Source organism: Delphinapterus leucas, chromosome 1 (genome assembly GCF_059928025.1).
Source record: "Delphinapterus leucas isolate spDelLeu-1000000601 "Yukka" chromosome 1, BTC_Dleu_Yukka2, whole genome shotgun sequence".
Taxonomy (NCBI): domain Eukaryota; kingdom Metazoa; phylum Chordata; class Mammalia; order Artiodactyla; family Monodontidae; genus Delphinapterus; species Delphinapterus leucas.
The window spans coordinates 81,169,442-81,190,046 of NC_143129.1; the positions used below are offsets into that span (position 1 = coordinate 81,169,442).

Genomic DNA, 20,605 nt, shown 5'->3' on the forward strand with positions numbered 1-20,605 from the left:
TATGTGCCTATCTGCCAGTTGTTGAGCACACAAAGTCCAAGAGACAGTGTGCCTGCCCCCAGATGCTCAAGGCCTAAATAATATCCTCCCTTGTCCTCCCCACTTCTCCCAGATCTTCTCATCTCATATCCTTTTCCAAGTTTGTAAATGTAAATTTGGTATCAATAAAAGAATCACCGTTATACATGGCAAATCATGATGAGCTGTGAAAGAAAGCTAAGAGTTTGGGGAATTAAATCTTAAAATGGGTATTAAAGGACAAACATGCCCTTCCCTCAGCAGCAGCTTTCAGGCTTTATTTTGAAGTTACCTACATTTTGACTCACAACCCAGAACACACAACTTGTGCACAGTTGTATAATTGAAAAAAACATATCTAAATGAGCACACTAGTACTTATCCAGGATACATGTGAAGCATTCATTTTCTTTTTAAAGTCTGCCTACAACCCACTAATTTGATTTCATGAGCCCTAATGGTTCTAACCCTGAGTTGGAGACTCAGGAGTCATAATCACTTTGAATACTGGGCTGACCTGCCTCTGTTTCTGATTCAGTATGATAACTATCTTCTGCTCCGGCTAAACTCATGTCTGCAAGGAAAACCTCTCTACTGTTACATTACTCACTTCCTTTAAATCTCATCTAAGTCACACTTATTCTAAGAAGGATTTCTGTCTATACCTTACTATTTTATTCCATATACCCTTTGTATTTATGTACTATATTTCATGACTGCCATGTGTTAGTACTTTGTTTTGATTTCATTTATTTTTACTATGTTCCCAGTTACACTAATTCCACTGGAGCAAAGATCCTGTATTCTGTTTCTCTGGGACCCTCCCAGCCCCTTCAGTTTTGCACCTGGTTGGCATTTTAATCAATCATCCATTGACCTGTGATTCTTGCAGGGTACAGATATTTGTCTCTGTCATGGTATTTTTCTCATACCTGTTTCTCATGTGCCCATCCACTTCATTTGCTTACAGACTCAAAGCTTGTGAAAGAACAACTGTCACAGGCCCAGCTCTTCACCAGAGGCTATGAGGATGGCCTGGGCTTTGAATATGTGATATTCTATAATGATGATGAGAAAAGGACAGTTTGCTTGTTTCAAGGAGGTCCTTATCTACAAGGGGTACCTGGGTAAGAATGATAGCCTAGAAATGTGGATCTAAGAGGTTGTTATCTTATAGTATCGCCCTGTATCCATGGACTACAATGAAGACATTAAAATGGTAATGTAGATTTATATTTATTGACACGGATAGATGTTTACTGTAAATTATTAAATGACAGAAGTATAGGACATAGGGCAAAAGAGTATAATTTTAGAGAGTATCATTAACATGTTAATATTGGTTTGTCACTAGATAGCCTTATAATTTTAAATTTCTTTTTCTTCTGTTTATCTTCATTTCCTAAATTTTTAAACAATGATGTGTATAGTTAGTTTAATAAAAACATAATATAAATTTTCTAAATTGGATTTTAGCTTTTTGCTTGCTTGTGACCTGGTTATCATTAGGTTCTGGCTTTGTTACAAATACTACAGTGTTATGCTATGAACAAAATGAAGGTGAGAACATGGATATAATTTGACATTCAGTACATTGAACATGAATTAAGTGGAACTTTCAGAAGTAGATTATATGGGAGGCTTGGATAATTTTTCTCTCTTAAGGGGCTGTTTTCAGAACTTGTGAACACATTTCTCTTTTCCTCTTGTAACTAGATTCCTTCATGGAGGTGCCATTGCAACAATGATTGATGCTACTGTTGGTATGTGTGCAGCTATACCTGGGGGAATTGTCATGACTGCCAATCTCAACATCAATTTTAAAAGGTAAAGTCATGGGTATTCTTTGCTTCCTAGATGTCATAAGTCAGGTTCCCCAGCAGCAGACCCTGAGCAAAGGATTTCTATGCAAGAAAGGAAGTACTCCCAGAGAAAACTATCTAGGGTGTAGGAGAAGAAGGACAGGGAAGGGGAAGAAGCCACCCAAGGTTAGGCGCTCAGTCCTGCAAAGGGTAGCTTCAGCCTGTTCATGTAAGGAACTCTGGAGTGAAATGTGTGCCTCAGTATTTTCCCTACCTCAGGCAAGGGAGCTGGAGTCCTCATATTCTCTCACACGTTCTTCATAGGATAAGGGCTATCCTGGGGACTATAAATTCCCAGGTACTTCTTGCTCACTGTGTTTGAGCAAAGCAGGCTCTAAGAAAAATACCCAAAAAACAAAGGTGAAAAAAAGGATTGAAGGGGATCTGAGTGAAGCACCAACATCCACTACATAACAAAACGTAAGTTTTACATAACTTCGCACAAAGAAGTAAAAGGGCAGCAAGAAAAGTTTGGTATCCGTCAAAAACAAAGCTCAGCATGAGCTTATTTAATTCTTCAATTATGCAGCTATATCTATCTCTAAGTCATATAGTATGGATACTGGCATAGGCACAGAGAAAGAGAGCAATAGGGCAGAACAGAGTTTAAGAACAGAGTTCAATAGAGATCTCCAGATGAGGTTCTGTGGGTTATTATTTCACACAGTAGGAAGCATGTAGGAACATCTCCATTTTATACCCCAGAGAGTTGTATGGCTTATGTGGCAGTCATCAGGGAGCCATGCTTCATAGATTATGGGTTTACTTATTGAATATTTTAAGTAATACTTAGCCAGGCATATCCTACTCAGGGCATTCTATAGAAAAGGACTCTTCCCCCTAGCAAATATCATTAGTTTATTTCAGGGGTCATCACAGCTTTTTCTATAAATGTTTTATGCTTTGCAGGCCATACAGTTTCTGGCACAACTAGTCAACTCGCCACTGTAGCACAAAAGCAGCCACAGACAATATATAAATAAATGGGTATAGCTGTGTTCCAGTAAAATTTTATTTACAAAACAGGCAGCTGGCCAGTGAAACATAGTTTGCCAACTCCTGGTCTATTTACCTGCAGGCCCAGTGAGAAAAAATTAGACAGGGTCATTTGCCTCCTTTTTTTTCCCAGGAGTGTTTCTCTTTGCTCCCCACCACACACACACACACACACACACACACACACACACACACACACACACAGAGTGAATAAATTGGAGGCCAGCTGCTTTAACTTCCTCCCCCCCAACTGCCAATATTAGTAACTTCAAAATAAAAATGACTTAGGATAGAAATTTATCATGTGAAAGAAATCTAGTATGGCAGCTCCCTGGTTCCCAGAGATGCAGGCTCTTTGTAGCTCATCTTTTTACAGTCCAGAGTGGCAGCAAGAGCCATCATCACATGTCCTACACAGCAGGATTGAGGAAGGTGGGGAAGAGCTGTCTTCTCTCTTTCAAAGAGACTTCCTGGAAGTACTACACAGCACACCCATTTAATCTCATTAGCATTAAGGGAGATTGGGAAAGTGGTCCCTTAACTGCTATCACTATCACCTCAAATAAATTCATTGTCAGCAACTAACACAACCACAGACGTATTAATAAATCCATGCTTATAAATAATACAACATAAATTATTTTAAATACTAAAGCATTAATTAAAAACATAATCAGATTTAACTAATTCAGTAAAGAAAATAACAAGCCTAGTATGGTAGTTTTTTCTAAGCAAAATTATCTCAGTGATTACAAAACTTATTATTTCAGCTACACTTAGCCTATTAAATGTCTTTCATTCTGGGTTTGATTAATTTCTTCTGGCTGTCAATACCTATATTTTCCTGAGGTTAGAATAACTCATTCTTATAAACTCCCCAGGCTTATGGCAATTGTGTCAGACTGTAAAGAAACCAACTCATATCAGCGAAATTTGTAGGTTCTAATCCGTCAACCTGGTGATTCTTGATGTGACGGGATTTTGCCTTTGAAGATGATTGGAACATGAGCCTGAATTCATGAGGCTGAGCTCCTCTTGGAGTTGAGGATTCCTTGCTGTGTCGGGGGACTTTCCAAATCTACACCTGTCCTTACAACCTAGTACTTCCCCTTATTTAGTATCTAAATCTACTTGTCTTAGTCATATTTATTCTGCCTTGGTTTACTGATTACCTACAATTAAGTGCATCTCATTTAATTGGCAGAGGTAACATCTCTCAGGAGATAGGACAAGTGTCTATGTAGTTTTCTTTCAGGGATCTTCAACTGGACAAGACATTCACCTTCTTTCTAGCTGGTTCTTTTCTGTAATCAGTCCTTTCTGTTAGGGGAATAATTCTTGCATTTTGTTAAGGGAATAATTCTTGCATTTTCCAGAATTGTTTGGCTTCCTCACAGTTCTCTGCCTATTGGTGTGGAGGAGGGGATTATTGGGGGTTCTTATGGAGATTATGCAGGACTTTGAACACCCAAATGGCATACATCCATGGATGTAAATCCACTGAATGTGCATAAATATTCTTTTCACCTGTCAGCTCACCTGCACCTCACACACTTTGGGGGAACATAAGAGGTAACAGTCCTGATGCAGATGCTAAGGGCTGTACAAGTCTTTGCCTTGTTCATGCAGACTCTCAAGCCTTTTTGACAAACACGTGAAAGACTCCTTGCTGAGCATAGGTATCCTCTACATACCTCTACCCACACTTTACAGCTAAGAAAACTATTGGTTCGCTTATGCCATGGTGTGTGTAAGCATAATTCTTTGAATACAGCCTCCCCAAACCTTACCTGTACACACCCCTTACTCTGTGTCTACCATTTCCTACTTCTACAGAGTAAAATACATATAAGACAGATACATACTTCATAGAAGAAACACTTACTTGTCAATACTCTTCTCTATGTGTAAACTGCTTAAAAAATTAAACTTATCCTATCATAATTGTCCTTGAATTATAGCTATGGTTTTATACTCCTTGAGCTAGCTTTTCCTTTTTTTGAGAATCATTAGGAACTTTCCATAATGTAGTTAACTACAATTATCACCCTCTTTTCTATGCTTATGTTACATTTGGCCAATAGAAGTCTCTTTAGACTGACTCCTTGTGCTAGCTTTTAAGTACTCTTGTCTCCTGAGAGACAGTATAATCACTAGTTAAGAGGACAGACATTGGAACAGGTTCAAATGCCCATTTTGCCACTTATTAGCTGTGTGACCTTCAACAAGTTACTTAACCTCTCTGTGCTTCAATGTCCTCATCTTTAAAAAGAGGATAATAATACCTTCCTCATAGGGTCATTGTGAGCAATAAATGAATTAACCCATGCAAAGCATCTAGGACAGAATCTGGCCCCATAACAAGTACTCAGTAAGTGTTAGCTGCTTGTTATTTTTATCATTAACATTGTTGTTATTATCATTACTTTTACTTCTAACAACAGTAAGGTTCATCTGTGCCAAGACATAGAATAGCTAGTCTACAAAGATCCCTGATTCCTTTTAATGGAGAATAGTGCTAAAGACCAGAAAAATATTAGATTGTTCCACGTGTATTCTCATGGTGGGCAGGATGACCTTGCTGCTAGGCTATTACAGTGTCAGAGCTGGAAAGTTATTAATGTTTAATAAGGTCATGAGTTCACTCTGATACTTTAGATTTAACATCTTTCATGCCTTATATTTTTAAAATATTTTTTAAATTTCTAGCTATAGTTAAAAAAAAGGCATAACATAAAATTTAGTGTCCTAACCTTTTTTAAATGTACAGTTCAGTAGTATTAAGTATATTTACACTGTTGTGAAACAGATCTCCAGAACTTTTTCATCTTGCAAAACTGCAACTCTATACCCATTAAACAATAATTTCCCATATCCCCCTTCCCTCAGCCCCTGACAACCATAATTCTACTTTCTGTTTCTGTGAATCTGACTACTGTTGTTACATCGTATAAGTGGAATCATACAGTATTTGTCTTTTTATGACTGGCTTATTTCACTTAGCATAATGTCTTCAAGATTCATCCATGTTGTATCATATAACAGGATATCCTTCCTTTGTAAGGCTGAATAATATTCCATTGTATGTATGTACCACATTTTGTTTATTCTTTCATCTGTTGATGGATATTTGGGTTGCTACCACCTCTTGGCTATTGTGAATAATGCTATAATGAACATGGGTGTGCAGATATCTCTGTGAGGTCTTGCTTTCAGTCCTTTTGGATGTATACCCAGAGTGGGATTGCTAGATTACATGGTAATTCTACTTTTAATTTTTTGAGGAACTACTATACTGTTTTCCATAGCTGCTGCACCACTTTACAGTCCCACCAGCAATGCATAAGGGTTCCAGTTTCTCCACATCTTCACCACGACTTGTTATTTGGGTTTTGTTTTGTTTTTTAATAGTAGCCAACGTAATAGATGTGAGGTGATAGCTCACTGTGCTTTGATTTGCATTTTTTGAATGATTAGTGACATTGAGCATCTTTTCATATGCTTGTTGGCCATTTGTATATCATCTTTGGAGAAATGTCTATTCAAGTCCTTCGCTTGAAGAAGCATTTTTTAAATCAGGTTTTTGTGAGTTTTTTTGTTGTTGAATTGTAGGAGTTCTTTATATATTCTGGACATTAACCTCTTATCAGATATACGATTTGCAACCAATTTTTTAGGTTGCTGTTTTACTCTGTTGATTGTGTCCTTTGATGCACAGAAGTTTTTAAGTTTGATGTAGTCCCATTTGTCTATTTTTTTTACTTTGTTGTCTGTACCTTTGGTGTCATATCCAAGAAATCATTGCCAAACCCAGTGTCATGAAGTTTTTCCCCAATGGAGGTCTTCAGTCCATTTCACATTATTTTTTGTATATGGTTTAAGGTAAGGGTCCAACATCATTCTTCTACATGTGGATATCCAGTTTTCCCAGCACCACTTTTGAAGAGACTGTCCTTTCCCCATTGAGTGGTATTGGTCACTTGTAGAAATTCATTTGACCATATATGAGAGGGTTTATTTCTACGCTGTCTGTTCTATTCCATTAATCTATATGTCTGTCTTTATGCCAGTACCACACTGTCTTGATTATTGTAGTTTTGTAATATGTTTTGAAATCAAGATGTGTGGGACTTCCAACTTTTTTCTTCTTTTTCAGGATTGCTTTGGCTATTCAGGGTCCCTTGAGATTCATGTGAACTTTAGAAAATTATACTCTATAAACAGTTATTATATTATTTTGTATTTTTCCTTTCTCTTATTATTCAAGGAATTTTTCATTGTAAGGGATAGATCTTTTTTTTTTAATGTATCGGTGGTGGTGGTAATGTTTTTAATATTTATTTATTTTTATTTATTTATTTATTTATTTTTTGCGGTACGCAGGCCTCTCACTGTTGTGGCCTCTCCCGTTGCGGAGCACAGGCTCCGGACGCACAGGCTCAGCGGCCATGGCTCACGGGCCCAGCCGCTCCACAGCATCTGGGATCTTCCCGGACCTGGGCACGAACCCATGTCCCCTGCATCGGCAGGCGGACTCTCAACCACTGCGCCACCAGGGGAGCCCTTTAATATTTATTTTATTTATTTATTTATTTTATTTTTGGCTGCATCAGGTCTTAGTTGCAGCACGTGGGACCTTTGTTGCGGCATGTGGGATCTTTCATTGCAGCACGCGGGCTCTCTAGTTGAGGCGCGCGGGCTCAGTAGTTGTGGCACGCAGACTTAGTTGCCCCGCAGCATGTGGGATCTTAGTTCCCCAACCAGGGATCAAACCTGTGTCCCCTGCGTTGGAAGGCAGATTCTTAACCACTGGGCCACCAGGGAAGTCCCAGAGATAGATCTCTTAATTCACAATAGCTTAAGGAAAAAAGGAACATATTGGCTTACATGGTTGAGAAGACAGTTATGGCTGGGTGCAGGTATTCAATGATGCCATTAGGAATCTGTGCCTGTGTCTCAGCCACACTTTTCCTTTAGGACTTCTTCATCCTCGGGTAGCCTTTCCCAATGTAGTGCCACAGCTACCAGGCAGGCTTGTATCTTGCAAGCCTAGCAACTCCAGCAGAAAAAGAACCCAGCCCCAAGGGCTGCAGCACAAGCTCCAGGATTGACAGTTTCAACCCATGCCCACCTGCACAACCAGTCACTGGGGGGGCGGGGGGGGCAGGGGGCAGGGGGGTAAGAATCAGCTGTCAACTCTAGTTAACCTACATGGGCTGAAAATTGAGGTGATTCCCCAAAGAAAGGGGAAGGTAGGTGTGTGAATGAGAGAGTGTGGTGAGGGGTAGGACAGATGGATAAATGAAAGATGCAACGTTAGTAGGAAAGGGAGATGCTGAGCAGGCAAGAACACCTAATGTCCCCCGGGTCTTAGTAAATCCTGGATTGGCAAAGCTCAGTTGTTCCATCGAGAAGTTCAGGAAAATCTACTGGGAGCAAAAACTGGACAGAGGGATAATCAGAGTGTTAATTTCCTTTCCACATGGAGTAGTTCCTTCACCCACATGATGGTACTATAGGAACATAAAACACACCTCCCTACTCTACATTATGTTTCTACCAACTAAAATTATACCTTTAAAGAGATACCTGTTTCATTATAGTACTATATCTCTAAGATTCCCAGAGGTGATTGTAACCACTAGATACATATAGCTATATAAATTTAAATTTGAATTAATAGAAATTAAATAAATGTAAAGATTCAGTTTCTCATTCACAATAACCACATTTTGAGTGCTCAGTAGCCATCTGTGGCTACCATATTGGACAGCTCAGCTGTGGAGCATTTCTGTCATCGCAAAGTTCTGTTGGACAGCACTGAATTAGCACATTAAGCTGTTACCAGGAGTCTGTTATTCAGTGTCTTTCTAGTGACAGTTACTCTAAAGGGGATTGGGTGAGAAACTGACAGAGATTGACAGAGAAAATGAGAGAAGCTGACTGGGACCATCCCATGGTCCTATTTTCGTTTCTTTAAAGGATTTCAGCTCCCTTCAGATGGGACAGCCTCTGCCATCGCAGAGCTGGAATCATCTGGTGATTTCTTTGAACCTAACCCACAACAGCAGTCTCTGGACTGGGTGCCCAGGAGCCACCTGAGAGCAATGGTGCTTGGGAGGAAGGGGGTGTGAGCAACTGGTGGTGTCAGCACTTTATCTAAAGCAGCACCCACTGATACCAGGTATCATAAACTTCCACCCCTGTCATGCACTTGATCATCCCTCAATGCCACATAAATCTGATTAAAGCTGGATTTTTTCATTTTTTTTTTCCCGCAGACCTATCCCCCTCTGTTCTGTTGTTGTGATAAATAGCCAACTTGATAAAATTGAGGGGAGGAAATTGTTTCTTTCCTGTAATGTTCGAAGTGCTGATGAGAAGATCCTGTACTCAGAGGCAACAGGTAAGAAGCTGCCACTTTCTATTTTAGGTTTGGTTTAATTTATTTTGGGTTTTTTTTGTTTTGGGGGGTTTTCGTTTTGTTTTGGTTTGGTTTTATAACCCATACATGCCAAGAAATTCTTAATTCCCTGCATGCAAAGAACAAGTTAAAGGTATTCTTACTCATTGCTGGTAGAGAGCTGGTATATCTCTCAAAATTATAGTCATGTACCTTTTGACCCATTTTCAGGATTTTATCCCATAGGTATACTAACATGTGTGCAACATTACAATGTGTAAGGTTGCTGGTAGAGAGCTGGTATATCTCTCAAAATTATAGTCATGTACCTTTTGACCCATTTTCAGGATTTTATCCCATAGTTATACTAATATGTGTGCAACATTACAATGTGTAAGGTTGCTCTAGGGTTCCAGTAGTTGTGCTACTCATGCAATGTTATTTGGACTAGCAAAAGATTGGCAAAATATAAATATCTATCAATAGGAGACTAGGTAAAGAGACTACAGTTCATCCATAAACTATATTGTGTGTACCATAAAAAATATTGTGGAATATTGTGGTGCCATAAATAAGAATAAGGAAACTCATTTTTGTATGACATGGAGCTATATATCATTACTATATATTGAATGAAAAACACAAGCTACAGGACAGTGAATGTGTTTATGTTATCATCAGTGTAGAAAAAGTAGAGAGGTTCTTCCCATTCTCTTGCCTTTTTCTTCTTCCTTCCATTTCACCCCTTCCTTCCTTCCTAAATATTTCTAAAGCTATTAGGTAGAGTCAGGCATGGTAGGCTGGGGGATAAGGGGGAAGCCACAGGGAGGGGTGGCTACAGCAGCCCATCGCTGTCTGGGAGCCTGAGTGGAGTGGAGGGTGCCTGCACAGGGGAGTGGCCCAGCACAGGATGTCAGAGCCCAACTATGGGAAGGAAGGAGTCCCTATGGGGAGCAGCGTGGGTGTCAGAGCCCACAGGGAGAGAGGGTGGCGTCTGCACAGGCTGGCAGCCGTGACGGGAGCTAGGTTTCTCACATCAGAGGAGTTCCAGATATGGAAAAAGAGTTAACAAGAATGAGCACTGTTGTGTTGGATTGGAGTTAGAGATACTAGACATGGATATTTTCTCAGTCTTGCTCTTGCAAATACTGTTGTAATGAGTAACTTTGTATATCGTCAGCTGTCACAGGGCCTTTGCAAGTGAGGGGTCCTGGAGGCCTCACCTTCAGTAGCTTCAGACTTAGACAAGTTAATTTAGATATCCAATGCTTTTTGTTTTGTTTTATTTATTTATGTTTTTAATTTATTTATTTATTTATTTAATCTGGCTGCTCCAGGTCTTAGTTGTAGCACGCGGGATCTAGTTCCCTGAACAGGGATCGAACCCAGCCCCCTGCTTTGGGAGCATGGAGTCTTAACCACTGGACCACCAGGGAAGTCCCTTTTTGTTGTTTTTATTTTTTATTTTAATGGACCTCAGATGCACATGTTTGGGTTACTCAGAATCCTTGATTTAGGATACAGAGCCATTATTGGTACGTGAATGGTCATCTTTTACTTACTCATTCACTAATGTATTTATTTTTCTAATTTAATAATAAACATCCTGAAACCTGCAATCAAACAAGAACCAGAATCTTAATAATATTATATCCCTACCTAATTACTTTTCCCTACCTCATCCTCCTATTTTTCCTTCAGAGGTAACTCTGATCTAGAATTTTGTGATTTTCATTCCTTTTACCTTATTGGGTTTTTTTTTAAGTTTGATTAAGAATATATTTATTTTAAAAAAAGAATATATTTGTGCCTAAGTAATATATTGTTTAGTTGTTTGTTTTTGAACTTTGTAGAAAAGAGATTGTGCTATATGTGCTTTTCTGGGACTTGATTTTTTTTTCTACCCAGCTTCATGTTACTGAAGTTCACCCATGTGGTTGGCTATGAAGTTTGCTCATTTACTGCAGTATAATATTCCATTGTGTGACTATACCACAATGGATTTATCTCTTCCTCTAATGGTGGGCCTCTGACTGTTATGAATGGCGCTACTATTAACATTCTTAGTCATGTATCCTGCTGGTGTATATGGGCAAGAGCTTGGCATATACTTAGGAGTGGAATTTCTGGGTTGGAGGGTATAAGAGTGTTCAGCCTTACAGGGAAATGCCAGATTGTTTTCTAAAGCTGTACCAAATTACATTCCCACCAGCAATATATGACATTCTGTTGATCCCTATCTTTTCTAGCAATTGGTAAAGTCAAATTTCTTGATTTTTGCCAATCAAATGGTTATAAAATGGTATTTCAGTTTGATCTAAAGTTGCATTTCCCTGATTACCTATGGAGCTGAGCATCTCTTCATATATTTATTGACCATATTTGTTTCCTATTCTGTGAAATTCCTGTTTTCTCAGCCTCTTTTATTGGTTTTTTTTCCTCTTTTTTTTTTTTACTGATTTATAGGAATTCTTTATCTATTTTTTATAAAACGAATCTTTTTGTTGGCTATATAAGTTGCACATATCTCCTTCTAGTATATAAGTTGTCTTTTATTTGCTTTAAGTTATCTTTTTTATGAACAGAAGTTTTTAATGTAAATATAGTCACATTTATTAAATTTTTTCCTTTATGGTTAATGCTTCTTGTATCTTGTTTAAGAAATTCATTTTTCCCTTAAGTGTCAGCTGTTTGCTGGAATGATAGATAAAAGAAGCAGGAGGAAGATCATGAATAATTTGAATCCACAGTCAATGTAAAAATCCTATTCCAGGCTGTGGCTTATACTTTCTGTCTCACTAAACCTTTCAGTATCATAAAGGTAACAGATGGCTCAGTTTTAATTTTACTTCCTTTCACTTTCTTGACTATCTCTAATGGAAGTGGTAATGAACCATGAAATGACCAAGTGGCAGAGGGCCTGGTTACCCAGGAGAGCTAATACAGTATTGTGAGAATCAAAAGTTGATTCTTTTTTTTTTTTTTAATAAATGTTCTTAAGGTTCTTTCCTTTTTTTAAATTCTATTATTTTTATTTTATTTGTTTTTGGCTGTGTTGGGTCTTGGTTGGGGCACACAGGATCTTCATTGCAGCTTGCGGGATCCTCCACTGTGCTGCGCAGGCTCCTCATTGTGGAGCGGGGCTTCTCTCTAGTTGTGTCACATAGGCTCCAGAGCACGTGGGCCGTGTAGTTGCTGTACGTGGGCTCTCTAGTTGTGGCCTGCGTGCTCAATAGTTGCGGCACGTGGGCTTAGTTGCCCTGCGGCATGTGGGATCTTAGTTCCCCAGCCAGGGATCAAACCCGCATCCCCTGCATTGGAAGGCGGATTCTTAACCACTGGACCACCAGAGAAGTCCCCAAAAGTTGATTCTTAATTTGGCTGAAAAATGAGAGTGGGCAGATATCCTGAAGGTGCCAATATGAATCAAAGTGCTTTTGTGTGTGTATATATGTATTTCTACTTAGAGAAGACCCATCAGATAGATTGAAGTCAGTTGACTTATAATCATCTTCTGTTATTTTGTTGTTTAGGCTTATTTATAAAGCTGGATCCTGAAAAAAGTTTGATATAAAAGAGCTTCTGGTGAATTCCACACCAATCTGCGTAAGGCTGTCCCTCCTGCAGAAGAAGCAGTTGTCTTCAGTCCTATTCTACTCACCCACTGTTGAATCCCCCATCGGGTGAAGCCTGCTAACACGGACCTTCCTAAACAAGCCTTTTGAATACAATTCCAGGAGCTCCATTTCCACCTTCCAAACTTTTTTACACAGAGACACTCCCTGTGAGAGTATCAGCAGTTCTTTCTGTCTCCTTAGGATAAGTGTCTGGTTCTCCTAAAATTTTAATGGGCTCCTTAAGTTTGCATAGGTGTGATGTCTGATCCGTTGCATTCTGGAGAAAAAAATCATATTGAAACTTTTACCACAAACCTGGAAATGCCAGAAAACCAAAGGAAGGAATAAATATGTGGGTGCACGAATATGTGTGTGTGTGTGTGTGTTGTGTGTGTGTGCATTATAAATTACAAAACCAGCTTTGTTGTATCTAAACAAATCTTTTTGGCTACAGTAGGAAACACAACTAGTTCCTGTAGGATCGGATACCTCACATCTGTTGTCTTGGATTCTAAGGATTAAACTACTGTGCCATTTTAACATAGGCTGTGTCATTGTATCTTACCAATAGCATAGTATTGGTAATAGCATCACTGGAAGGAGCCTGTATTCATTTCCTAAGTGTTTTAATCCATTTGGACTTCTGTAACAAAATACCACAGACCAGGTAGCTTATAAAAAACAGAAATTTATTGCTCACAGTTAAAATGGAAAGTCCAGGATCAAGATGCCAACATGTCACCTTCTGGTGAGGGCCCACTTACTGGTTCATATCTGGTACCTTCTCACCGTGTCCTTATTTGGTGGAAGGAGCTAGAGATCTCTCTGGATCCTTTTTGATAAGGACACTAATCCCATTCATGAGGGCTCCACCTTAAGCACTTCCCCAAAGCTCCACCTACTAATACCATCACACTGGGCGTTAGGATTTCAACATATGAATTGGGCTGGGGGTGGGTGGTGGGGCAGGGTCTATCTGTAGATAATCCCAAAGAATCTACAAAAAAAACTAAAGCTAATAAACGAATTCAGCAAAGTTGCAGCATACAAGACCTCATAAAATTTTTAAACTTTTGTGCATCAAAGGACATTATCAAGAAAGTAGAAAGGCAACCTATAGAATGGGAGAAAATATTAGCAAAAAATATATCTGATAAGGGTTTAGTATCCAGAATATATTAAAAATTCTTAAAGCTCAGCCCAAAAAAAGCCCACAATTTAAAAATGAGCAAAGGACTTGATTAGACATTTCTCCAAAGAAGGTATACAAATTGCCAACAAGCACATGAAAAGATGTTCACCATCATTTGTCATTAAGGAAATGCATATCAAAACCACACTTCATATTCACTGAGAGGACTAGAATTTTTTAATAGATAATAACAAGTGTCAACGAGAATATGAAGAAATGGGAACCCTCCTACATTGTTGGTCAGAACATAAAATGGTGCAGCTTCTATGGAAGACAGTTTGGTGGTTCCTCAAAAGGTTATACATAGAATTACTATATGGCCCAGGAATTCTACTCCTAGGTATATGTCCAAGAAAAATGAAAACATATGTCCACACAGAAACTTGTACACAAAAGTTTATAGCAGCATTATTCATAATAACCAAAAGGTGGAAACAACCCAAGTGGAAAATAACAAGTGTTGGCATAACCCTCAGACAATGCTAGTGGGAATATAAAATGGTGTGACCACTATGGAAGACAGTTTGGCAACTCCTCGAAAAGCTAAACATAAAATTACCATATGACCCAGCCATTCCAAAGGAATTGAAAAGAGGGACTCAAACAGGTACTTATATGCCAGTGTTCATTGCAGTATTATTCACAGTGGCCAAAAGGTAGAAGCAATCCAAATGTCCATCAGCAGATGAATGGGTAAGTAAAATCCATAAAATAGAATATTATTCAGCCATTAAAAGGAAGGAAATTCTGACACATGCTACAACATGGATGAACCTTGAAAACATGCTAAGCAAAATATGCCATACAAAAGAGGACAAATATTGTATGATTCTACTTGCGTGAAGTCTCTTGAGTAGGCAAATTCATAGAGACAGAAAATAGAATAGAGGTTAAAAGGGGGCTGGGGAGAGGGAGGAATAGGGAGTTATTGTTTAATAGGTACAGAATTTTTCGGGATGATGAAAAAGTTTTGGAAATAGAGGTGATAGTTACACAATATTGTGGATGTAATTAATGCCACTGAGTTGTACACTTGAAAGTGGTTAAACTGGCTAGTTCTATGTTATATTTTTTTTACCACAACTTTTAATATTTAATGTAATATACAGAAAGCATTGAATTATATACTTTAACGTGTGAATTGTATGTTAAATTTTATCTCAACAAAGCTGTTAAAAAAGGTAATACTTAAAATGCAAGTACAGGGACTTCCCTGGTGGCGCAGTGGTTAAGACTCTGCGCTCCCAATGCAGGGGGCCTGGGTTCGATCTCTGGTCAGGGAACTAGATCCCACATGCATACCTCAACTAAGAGTTTGCATGCTGCAACTAAGGAGCCTGCCTGCCACAACTAAGACCCGGTGCAACCAAATAAATAATTTTTTTTAAGTAATTGAGAAAACTGCAAGTACATGTTTCCCCCATTATCCCAAAGTACAGTGTTCCTATGAAACCTTTCATAAACTGAAATAGTGTAAAGCAAAGAAGCAATTACCTAAGGACACATCTTGCAAATAAATTGAGATAAAGCACAGATGCTCACAAACACACTTCAAAGCTGTGGCTGCTTGTTGCTGGGATGTTGAGTGTAGTTCCCTGGGAAGGAGTTGGCAGTGCCACTCTTGCTGCTGCTCAGGGTACCCACTGCATCTAAAAGACTTGCTGTAGGGACTTCCCTGGCGGTCCAGTGGTTAAGACTCCGTGCTTCCAATGGAAGGGGGCGTGGGTTCAATCCCCAGCCAGGGAGCTAAGATCCTATATGCCATGCAGCACGGCAGCCAAGAAAATTTTTTAAAATAAAAAAAATAAAAGGCTGGCTGTAAAATGCTGAATGCTACTTTTGCTTTTCAACTTTTTTCATAAAAGCGAAAATCCTCTTCAGGTACCTTTCAGTTAGTGAAAACAGGTACTAATATAGGTCTTTTGTAAAATCAAATTTGAGTAAAGCAAACTTTTGAAGAGCAAACACAAGAAAACAGCAGAGCTGTCACTTACATTCCAGGAGTCCTTTGTCTGTCACATTACAAGCATATGTATTCTGTTTCATTGATCTCATATGTATTCTGTTTCATTGATCTCATTTAAAATACTATTATGATAAGGTGTTTCTAGTAAAAGCAAAAATATGATTTTATTTATTTATTGGCTGTGTTGGGTCTTCGTTGCTGTGCTCAGGCTTTTTCTAGCTGCGTCGAGCAGCTTGGTTGCGGTGCGCGGGCCTCTCATTGCTGTGGCTTCTCTGGTTGCAGAGCATGGGTCTAGGCAGGTGGGCTTCAGTAGCTGTGGGACACAGGCTCAGTAGTTGTGACTCGCGGGCTCTAGAGCGCAGGCTCAGTAGTTGTGGCGCACAGGCTTAGTTGCTCCATGGCATGTGGGATCTTCCCAGACCAGGGCTCTGCATTGGCAAGCGGATTCTTAACCACTGTGCCACAAGGAGGTTAAGACTCTGTGCTCCCAATGCAGGGGACCCAGGTTTGATCCCTGGTCAGAAAACTAGATCCTGCACGCCACAGCTAAGAGTTCACATGCCACAACTAAAGGTCCCGCACGTGGCAACGAAGATCTCGTGGGCTGCAACTAAGACCTGGCGCAGCCAAATAAATAAATAAATGTTAAATAAATAAATAAATAAAATGAATGTGACCTTACTTTGTACCCCACGCTTGGAAAACAGATGTGACTGTCCCATTGGTTTTGAAGGTACCACCTCTCAAGTGATCGGGTATGAGAAAGGGGGAATTTCAGGTGCAGGCCTGGCCAGGCCTGTGAGCACACATGTGCACGCTCACAAACACACACACACACACACACACACACACACACTCCTTCAGGATTTGTCACTTTCTGAGCTTAGAGATCCTGCCTCTCTCTGCCTCTTAGCATTTCACAAATAGGAAATCAGTTCCAGCTGAGCAGTTGGGTGAGCTCTCACGTTTCTGGGAGGAGCTCAGGCTTCCCTCGGTTGGCCTAGTTCCCTGACCCTGTACTCTGCCGGGGGGGCCCCCCTCCTTCAGCCCAGTGACCACACCAGGCAGCAGCGCTTGGAGCCAGCAGCTGCCCATCAGCTACCCAGCTCCCCTGGGCATGGGGTCTTCTGCCACAGCCCTGCCTTCCCTGTGTTATTCTTCTCCCAGGTGAGCATCCCAGCAGCCCACCCAGAGCCCCTCTGGGCAGAGTACTTAGCAACAACTGCTTTTAACTCCACCCGGTGTCCCAGGTTCGGTGAAGACAGCTTTTTCTCCTGTCTTGATCAGTCTGAGGCCGAGCCTCCCATTAGCACTTCCCACCCACAGCAAAGACCAAGAACCTTAGAAACTGGATAAAGCAAAAACCCTGAAGCACCGTAGAGCCAAATGATTAATCAGTTCCAACATATTTTCCTTTCCAAAGGGCCCACTGTGGGCACCAGAGTATAAAATGAATCTCAGGAAAGTCCCTCCCAGAGGGAACCAGGAAAAGACAGCTGACCTAGGAGGACTCAGAGAGGACAGATCTGGGGCAGACAAGCAAGAAACTTCTGGAAGAGCGATGTGAGAAAGGCCCAAGAATGAGCTTAGAACCAGGGGACATGATCAGCTGCGTGCAAGACAAGATCCAACCAGAGTCTGGCTCATGCAAAATTTTTATACATTAGTTGCAACATTTAAAAGTTAGAAGTTTTCACATAAAAATCTGGATTTGTGCTGGCTTTTTTGGGAAAATGAGAAGAGCTGGCAACTGGGCCTGGATTCTGTGGTGGCAACTCCTGAATGGAACATGGCCAGCACAGCCCCCTCTTGGGGCCCTCGTTGCCCATCGCTCTCTGAGTGCACAGCGGCTCGTTTCCAGCCTGCCCCCTGACGCTTAGCTCATAAGAAGGTCAAGAAACCAAGTGTCCCTGAGGGCAGGACCAGCCTGGGCGGGAGTCTGGAGATCAGCCATGAACTGATAGGGAGATGGGCGGTCGGGGAGCCCTCCAGAAATTGCCCTGTGTGAGCCTATAGGGCGGAGTCTTCAGGAAGGATTTGAGTTCACAGTGCACCAAATAGCAATGGTGTCCAGGAAGGCTACCAGGGAAGTTCCTTCCGCATCCAGAAAGGCCAGATGGGTGTCATCCCAGACAGAACCCCTCCAAAGTGCTGGGAACCCCCCATCACAGCAGGGAGCCGGCCAGCCCTGCTGGCCATCAGGGGAGATCCACCACATGTCCCGAATGATCTGAGAAGGCTTCCAGGTCCCCCCAAGATGAGGAGGACTTTGTAAGATTTCTGGAAATGTTATAATTTTCCTCTTTAAATGTCTTGAAACAACACAAAAATCTTTAAACAAAAAAATGTCCTATGAACTTGTTTGGCGGGCAGCAAGGGAGGAGGGCAGGCCGGGGGGACTCAGTGCTACTGCGTAGTCAGTCCTGGGAGGGAAGGGAGCTTGAAAAGAGAGAAGAGGGCACGAGTTTACATTTGGGAGGACCCGGGACCAAGAAGTGACCTGCCAAACCTACCACGGCCTTGTTTACCCGTGTTGCTTCGCTCCAAGCCAAAGAATTTTCCAGTTCAGTGGTGTGCCGGAGCCAATGCCTACCAGCTTGCAAGAGCTGGTTGAGCACACCTCTTCCCAGCCTCATGGTCAGGGTCAGTGGCATCATATCGGTAGCCTGAAATCAGCCACCATGGGAATATTTACACAGCAAAAGCTGGCAAATGCTACCAACTAGAGTTCTCCGCCCCACCAGGAGCTGTTAATCCCTTACCACTTACCAGCACACCACCGCTGGTTCTTCTGGGCACCACCTGCCAGGTCAGGCCCACGATGTGCTTCTGGGGATTTGTCATGTCTCAGCCAGAGAAGCCCCAAACTCAACACTCCCCCACAAGGTCCCAAACAGGAAATGCACCAGGCAGATAACAAGCTAAATGAGAATCCAACAGGAGTTCTGAATTACGCTGAACCTTCACTGACTTCCCTGTTTTCTAATTGCTTATCCAGGTCTGGGGAGAAGATTTTTCTCTGAGCCGAGTGTTCTTTGTTCTCTCTGAGCTGAGTTCACACAGAAGGAGAAGGGCTGTGGCCAAAGACCATGTTCGAGGCACTAGCCAAGCACCTTTCCACCTCCCTGGGTAGCTGAATTCCCAGCCCCCGTGTCGGAAGAGCTCTGTGTTGCAGAAAGAATCCACAAGATGTGTGAAATGGTGGGAAAGGAGTCCAAAAGGGGGAAAAGAGCGCTTTCTTCACAATCCTAATCTGTCTCTTCCTAGATGGCCTTGGACAACCAACTTCCTCCGTCTTGTGCCAGCCACCAGAATTCAGCACCCCACATACGATTTTGCCATCACCATAGACGTTCTCCTCAGATATCTTTCTCTCTAATTACCTTCCATCTGTCATACCCTTGATCCCATTATTCCTGCTCTTAAATATCACAGACATCGCCAGATCTTCATTTCTTTTATTTTCACTCTTCCCCCCTCCCAGCTGGGAAATGGAGGCTGGTCATCTCAACCACTGTCCTTTAATTTCCCTGTATTCTCCTGGACCACAGCATCCAGTTGAACCTTGGATATTATCAATTCAAGGAAAATAAAAGTTATACAAGAAATAAAAAGTAACTATAGCATATGGCAAGGCTGAGAACAAAATTTTTGTAATCATAATGATGTAAGGATTTGAAACTTGATTTAACCAAAAATTGCAAAACAACTAGTAAAGTAGGAGGGTGCCTACAGGAAAAGCTCCCTGTGTTTCCCCTTTACTTTCACACACACCTCTGATGTCAGATGTGTGGGGTTTTCCTCCACACCAAGCAATTCTCTGCAACACCAGTTGGATGCCCTATAATTCAATTCTGACACTAACCAAAGTTAGTGCAGGCCCCACTGGTTAAAGGCTCAGTCCCACGAGACTGTGCCCCACTTCAAATGCCAGTTGCAAGTAATAGGTCACCAAGGTACCCACAACTTCTGTCTGACTTGGCTACAAATCAGAGGTTCCATGAGCCCTCCTCTCCTTGGATTTGATTGTTGGCTAGAACAGTTCACCAAACTCAGAGAAACACTTACTTACGTTTACCAGCTTACGATTTAATGAAGGGTATGATAAAAGATACACACGAACAGTCAGGTGAAGAGATGCATAGGGCAAGGTCTGGGAGGATCCTGAGCACAGGAGTTTCTGTCCCCATGGAGGTGGGGTGTGCCAACCCGGAATTATTTTTAATTTGCGGATTTTTATGGAGGCTTCATCACGTTGGGATGATGGATCATTAAGTCAGTCTCCAACCCCCTCCCCTTCCTGAAGGATGGGAGGTGAGATTGAAAATCCCAAGCTTCTAATCATGGCTTGGTCTTTCTGGTGACCACCCCCCCTCCTGAGGCTATCTGGAGTCCACTCAGAGTCACCTCATTGGAACAAAAGATACTCCTGTCACCCAGGAAACTTCAAGGGATTTAGGAGCTCTGTGTCAGGAAGCAGACAATGAACTCAGGCAATGAAACAAGGATTTCCTTTCCCAGGTTCAGTTACTGATTCTTCTTGGGATGACA

The 20,605-nt window shown here is 41.1% G+C and overlaps 1 protein-coding gene and 1 long non-coding RNA gene across 2 annotated transcripts in view; one reads left to right on the forward strand and one right to left on the reverse strand.

Moving 5' to 3' along the window:
* The window catches only part of THEM4 (thioesterase superfamily member 4), a 38,273-nt gene extending 24,837 nt beyond the window's left edge, over positions 1–13,436 (forward strand). The window contains exons 3-6 of the mRNA XM_022564117.2: positions 989–1,145; positions 1,735–1,845; positions 9,158–9,282; positions 12,813–13,436. Coding sequence (XP_022419825.1) covers positions 989–1,145; positions 1,735–1,845; positions 9,158–9,282; positions 12,813–12,853 — 434 coding nt within the window. The 3' untranslated portion in view covers positions 12,854–13,436. The remainder of the gene's footprint in view (positions 1–988; positions 1,146–1,734; positions 1,846–9,157; positions 9,283–12,812) is intronic.
* LOC149750634 (uncharacterized) overlaps positions 1–20,605 on the reverse strand; it is a 100,028-nt gene that overhangs the window by 17,597 nt on the left and 61,826 nt on the right. Inside the window, exon 2 of the long non-coding RNA XR_016393929.1 lies at positions 2,095–2,214. This is a non-coding gene — a long non-coding RNA (uncharacterized LOC149750634). The remainder of the gene's footprint in view (positions 1–2,094; positions 2,215–20,605) is intronic.